Source organism: Castanea sativa, chromosome 3 (assembly GCF_040712315.1).
Source record: "Castanea sativa cultivar Marrone di Chiusa Pesio chromosome 3, ASM4071231v1".
Lineage (NCBI taxonomy): Eukaryota > Viridiplantae > Streptophyta > Magnoliopsida > Fagales > Fagaceae > Castanea > Castanea sativa.
This window is the reverse complement of record NC_134015.1, coordinates 43,366,538-43,373,075: the sequence shown is the minus strand read 5'-3', so window position 1 is coordinate 43,373,075 and position 6,538 is coordinate 43,366,538. Positions and strand designations below refer to the sequence as shown.

Genomic DNA, 6,538 nt, shown 5'->3' with positions numbered 1-6,538 from the left:
CTCTATTAATAGATTTTCTTATATATTAATCAATCTTTTATGATTTAAGGGATTAGATTTTGTCATGTCAACATTTTACTAACAATACTCTTAAAATAATAAAATAATGTTGCAAATAAAACAATTAAAGTTATTGTGAGTGGAATGTTGGCATGACAAAATCTAGACCAATAATTTTTTTTTTTTATATGAAATACTGAAATTTTATTATGAACTAGAAAAACTTATTACATCATGGGTTAGGGCTTGCTCTAAAAAGCAAGGATTCTCCTTTATCCAAGTCATATAATCAACAACGCCTAAAGCGTGTTTAGCTAATAGGTAGGCTGGATTATTTCCCTGTCTCCTAACGTGGGAAAACTCTATCCCACGAAACTCTTTACTCAGCTCTTGCACACCTTGTATAATAGTAGCCATAGAGGAAGGCGGGTCTGAGGTCTCACATAATGCCCTATGGATGATGAGTGAGTCACCCTCCAAGATAAAGTTGGGGATTCCTATATCTTTCGCGAATATCAAGCCCACTACATGCGCTAAGGCCTCTGCCTCCACGACACCCAATGGTGCATGAATTTTCTTACTCATTGCAGCCTCAAGCCGGCCCATATCATCTCTTATAATCACTCCAACTCCAATTTTTTTTTGGCTTGTACAAATAGCTGCATCTACATTTACCTTGAAAACATTAGCAGGAGGTGGGATCCACATGTCCTTGACTTCAACCACAGGTGTTGTGCTTTCCATGCAAACGTTGGCTGTCTTGAATTCCTCAATATATTGTGTTGCTCAGCTGACCAGCTCCTTGCCACGCTGTCGCTTGCCTCCATGCCTTGTTATATTTCGATTGTGCCAAATGGCCCAAGCCGTGCACACCATCTTTGCCACCACACCAATATCAATCCTTTCCACTATTATCATACCCCATAGCAGATCAAAGAAGGACTGGACTCTCTCATATCTCAGTGGGACAGCAATTTTTGAGCACGACCACACTTCTCTAGCACTCGGGCAAGACCACAGTGCATGACTCGTTGTCTCAATATCCCTTCTACACTCATCACAGACGTGATCTTCTACCACTCTACGACGCATGAGATTTGCCTTCGTGGGAAGACTATCTCTGCATGCCCTCCATGCAAAGTGGCGTACTTTGTGGGGCAGGGGTAGGGCCCACAGCTTATTCCAAAACAATCTCACTTGACTACGCTCCGAACTAGCAAACTGTTTGCCACCCTCCGAGAGTCTCATGGCTAATTTGTAAGCACTCTTGATGCCGAACTTACCATTAGAAGCTTCTGCCCATATCAGCCTATCAGTGGGAAGGCGAGAGCTTCATGGTATGCCTTTGATCATCTCAGCTTCATGGGGAAGGAAAAGAACATCCAAAATGCTAGACTTTCAGCTTGCCGTGGCATTATCAATCAGCTCACTGACTCTTGTGTCCTGGTGCAAAAACTGTCTAGGCGAAGCCACTTTGAAAGTGGATAGTGATGGTAGCCATTTGTCCCCCCAAATACGAATATCACTCCCATTTCCCACTCTCCACCTCATACCCTCTCTCACCAATTTTTGAGCAGCCATGATATTGCGCCAGGAGAAAGAAGGGTTGTTACCTAAGGAAGCTTTAATGAAGTCACACCTTAGGAAGTATTTTTCCTTGAGCACCTGGTACACCAAAGAGTTATGGTTTGTTTGAAGCCTCCACCTTTGTTTAGCTAGGAGTGCCAGGTTAAATTCTTTAAGTTTCTTGAAACCCATACCACCATTATGTTTTGGCTCACACAATTTCTCCCAACTTAACCAGGCTATTTTCTTCTCACTCTCCTTCTGTCTCCATCAGAAATTTCTTGTCATACTAGTCAATTCCTCGCATAAAGTATCCGGTAATTTGAAACAACTCATAGTGTATGTTGGTATGGCTTGGGCCATCGCCTTGATCAGCACCTCTTTACCAGCTTTGGACAACAATTTTTCCTTCCATCCTGCTAACTTTTTACGAAGCTTTTCCTTAATCTCATTAAAAGTGCTCCTTTTATTCTTCCCCACCAATGACGGCAAACCCAAATATTTCTCGTGCTGCTTTATTATCTGAGCTCCAAACCTTTGTTTTTTCTTCTCTTGAATTTCATGGGGGGTATTCCTATTGAAAAACAAAGACGTTTTTGTCAGATTTAACTGCTGGCCCGAAGCTTGTTCATATACTTTCAGGATTTGTTGGAGGGTATCACATTCTGCCAAGGAAGCCTTGCAAAAAATCAAATTGTCATCTGCAAAGAAAAGGTGGGATAATTTCGGGCCACCATGACAAACCAATTCCCTCCAATGCCCCACTTGCCACCGAGGCTTTTATCAATGATGAGAGACCCTTTGCACATAAGAGAAAAAGGTAAGGTGATAAAGGGTCCCCTTGAAGGATATCCCTAGATGGAACAATATTACCCCTTGAACCCCATTAATCTTTATAGAATATGTGACAGTAGAGACACATTGCATAATAAGACTCCTCTATTTTTCATCAAAACCCAATTTTTCCATAATTTTATTCAAACACCCCCATTCTACCATATCATACGCCTTACTCATATCTAACTTCAAAGCGATCTCCCCAACCTTACCTCCTTTTTTCTAACTAATATGGTGCATGGTTTCAAAGGCAACAAGTACATTATCAATAATAAGCCTACCATGTACAAAGGCACTCTGAGTATCACTTATAATGGATGGTAGAATTTTCTTGAGCCTATTAGCTATTGACTTAGATGCAATTTTGTACACTACATTACATAAGCTAATAGGTCTATACTCCGTTACCTTCTTGGGTGTTTTGACTTTTGGGATTAGAACAATATGAGTTTTGTTAAAATCAGGAGGAGAAATATCATGGTTAAGAAAATTCAGCACCGTTGTTGTGACCACCTCACCACTTACATTCCAAAACTTCTGGAAAAAAGAGAGGAGGCATACCATCCGGTCTCGGGGCTTTCAGTGGGTACATCTGCTTTAATGCCATTCTGACCTCTGTCTCTGTGAAGTTTCTGTTCAACCATTGGTTCATTATGGACGTCACCTTTGGCTGGACTGCTTGGCGTAGGTCAGAAAAATCTGTTGGTTGACACGAGGTAAACAACTCCTCATAATAAGCTACCAACACCTTTGCTACCTTCTCATCATCCTTCTGCCAAACCTCGTTTGCATCCAAAATGCCTTCAATGAAGTTTTTCTTTTGCCTTGTGTTTCTATCCCCAGATTGGAGCCAGTTGAGTCTGGATCGTTGGCGCCACATGTCATCCTCTTTATCAAGTCAGCAGTTAAGTTCACTATAGGTTCTCTTCTAGTTGTTGTTTATCTTAGGAGAGGTGGGTTGGAGTTCAAGCCATTCAAGTCATTTTTGCAATTCAGCTACCCTCCTCCCCACATGCCCGAACACCATTTTGTTCCATGCTTCTAAGCGGCTTCTACACCTCTCTATGCAATTCACCCAAGTACTTCCCGAGCTTGCTAAGTTTCCTTCTTTCCATGCCTCCTGGACCACCTCTTCACAGCTTTGATCCCTAAGCCACATTGCCTCGAATCTGAACATTTTCTTAGTCTTCTTCCTCCTCTAGTTTGGCACCATTTGGAGGGCCAGAGGCCAGTGGTCTGAAACCGAAGAGGTAAGATGGAAAACTTTCGCCTCAGGGAAGATGTTGAACCACTCCGGAGTTGCCATTGCTCTGTCCAGCCATTCCTTAATCTACACACCATCTACACGTTGATACAGCCACGTGAATTTTGGGCCAGAGAAACCCAAATCCCGTAACCCACAATAGTTGATGGTTTCAATAAAACTCCTCATCTATTGTCTCGGTCTGTCACTTCCCCCCTCCTTCTCCGATGCACCTGTAATTTCATTAAAATCATCAATCGTTAGCCACAGTAAATTTGAACTTCTTTTTAAGTGTCGAAATTTTGCCCAGGATTCAGGCCTTTTTGCTGTGTCTGGGTTTCCATAGAAACCTGTAAAATGCCACCACCCTATATTTGCTCCCCCCATCAATAAGTGCGTCAATATGAGACTGAGAATACGTCTGAACTTCCACAGTGATCCCCTCCTTCCATAGCAAAGCCAGTCCACCACTCTTTCCTTCACTTGGTACTATCAAATTATGTTTCATATTACATTTCTCCTTGACTACTTCCATCCCCTCTCTGTTTGAATTTGTCTCCATAAGGAAGACGATAATGGGAACTTCTTTGTTGATTACCTTTTCCAAGGCTTTAACTGACCGGAGGTTCCCAAGCCCCCGACAGTTCCAGCTGATGAGACTCATTGGACCCGGTAGGGTTGCTCAGCAACCTCCGCCAATCCCAGCTGTGTTGTCATTTGTGTAACTAGACCTTTGGTTTCGTCCTCCAACCTTTGCTTCTTCTCCATGCACATAACTTCAGATAGGCTAGTTATAATGTTGTTATATTTTTGTTTTGGATCCTTTCCCTCTTCTCTACAATCCATCCCATCATGGTTTGAGGGTCCAGTACATAGCTGAGTCCAAACTCTCCTCGTTGGGCTCTTTTTTGTCTTCTCACAAAGTCCTACAACTTCTTCTACCGGCCCATTTGATGTCTTTAATTTACTTTTACTTTTTCCACCACACCCTTTGGGTCCACTTTTGCTTTCTTTCCCTTCAGTATGTTTTCCAGCCCAGCTCACTTCAAATTTCACTTTCGTGGGAGCCAACTTAGTTAAATGGGAAGTCAACTTTGCTTCCACCTTTTCCAAGTTGCCATCTTTAATTCCCAAGACTTCGGTTGTATCTCCGTTGATCCTGACGTGTTGATCATTGCCAGCCAAAAGCTGCGAAGAATCTGGGTTGTGAGTGTTTGAAATCGAAATAACGGAATCCGAATTGATTGCATCATCAATATCCTTTATCATCGCCTCAAAATCCAGGATATGCACTTGTGGGCCAGCTCTGTTTCTGTCAAGCAAGTGCTTCTCACGCTTCCTTGTATCGTCATTGCTCTCTACCACCATCGGCGCCGTCGTGATTAGATCTCCTACATGTGTCGCACCGGCATCGGTAGTGACCAGACCCGCCATAGATGAGACAACGTTAGTTCTTCCTTGATTCGTTTGACGATTTTTTACCATATCTGGTGCAGACCGATGGGTGCCCATGTCTTCATAGCCTTGTACCTCAACTCGGGTTTTCCTCACCAGGTTGAACCTTGCTGCTCTGAGCCAAGGCCCGAACTGTTGCTCTGCACCCGATAGATCACCCTTGCTGCTAAGCCACATAGTGCATTCCTTGTCGTCATGCGATAGGTGGCTGCACCAATAGCATATCTTTGGCAGACGCTCGTACATGAATGAAACCCACCCGTCTCGTCCGTCCCATGTGATCACTTTGCCTCTGCAAAGCGGTTTCGTCACATCCATTGCAACCCGAACTCTCATGAAATTTCCTCCCTTCATCTCCGCAGTGTCCCTTGGTTTTGAAACAACACCCAACGTTTCCCCAAGACTGGCTGTGGCCTCCACTGTCATCAGAGCAAATGGAAGGCTGTGTATTTGAACCCAGAACGACGTCCTATCAAATCTGAGTTCTTGAACCGAGATAGAGCCATCGTACCTTTGCAGCACCACTAAGTGTCTATCAAACACCCACGGTTCACCTTGAAGAACTTTTTTGACATCGATCCCCAATTCAAATGTTATTAACAAGATATTTTCCCCCACCATGCTAACTTCAAAATTTCTTTTTGTCCGCCATATTGGTCTAAACGTTCTCGCTACAGCCTCGACGTTGACCATTCTTCGGGTAAAAAACTTTGCAGCAAGGACATGCTCTTGTGACTGCTTGTCCTTTGTAAGATCGCATTTTTTGCCTTTTGCTTCAAACAAAGACAATTTCCTCCATCTTATAGCCAGCTCCTCCATACTCCCCAGAGATGCCTCCCACTACTCTCCACAAACAAAGCCCTCCTAGTAATATATATTACTAGAGGGAATGACACAACCCTCACAAGAAGGGACAAACTATGCTACAAGGAGTAGAGAGGAAAACCCTCCCACCTCACTGAGAACCACTTAGTTTTAGATCAATAAATTATTAACAAAAGGTTATGATTTATGGAAATTTATTTAGTAAAGTACCCTAAGAAATTTAGAAGATCTGAATCCTATTTTCTTATATATCTACCACACATTGTAGTAGTATGAATTTATTTTATGTATATCCAAGAAGTATTAATGGCGTATATGCATTTATTTTCATGATTAATGATTTATAAATGGTGCACTAATCATTTATATAAACGAATTTCTATTTTTATTTTTCTAATATTTATATAAAAAAAAATTAGAATTCTCTTTACATAGCAATCTACCTCACCAAAGAATTTTTATATAAGTTAATGCAGTGGCCAAAAACTATAGGATTGGGCTTAGGCCCTCATTTTTTTTTTCTTTTTAGGGACATTTTTAACCCATGATGCGAGGTCCCAAGAGTAGTTGTTAACTACAATGTGCTGAGCCACGAATGCAGTTTTTCGCATT

General features: G+C 42.1%; 1 protein-coding gene across 1 annotated transcript; it reads right to left on the bottom strand.

The window, feature by feature from the left end:
* Window positions 1-207: 207 nt before the first annotated feature.
* On the bottom strand, window positions 208-744 carry LOC142629001 (uncharacterized). The gene has a single exon (XM_075803006.1). The coding sequence runs from the start codon at window positions 742-744 to the stop codon at window positions 208-210; it is 537 nt and encodes a 178-aa protein (XP_075659121.1).
* Between the last annotated feature and the right edge of the window lie 5,794 nt (window positions 745-6,538).

Coding starts and splice junctions, on each gene's coding strand:
- LOC142629001 (XM_075803006.1), bottom strand. CDS start 744: ATGGAAAGCACAACACCTGTGGTTGAAGTCAAGGACATGTGGATCCCA.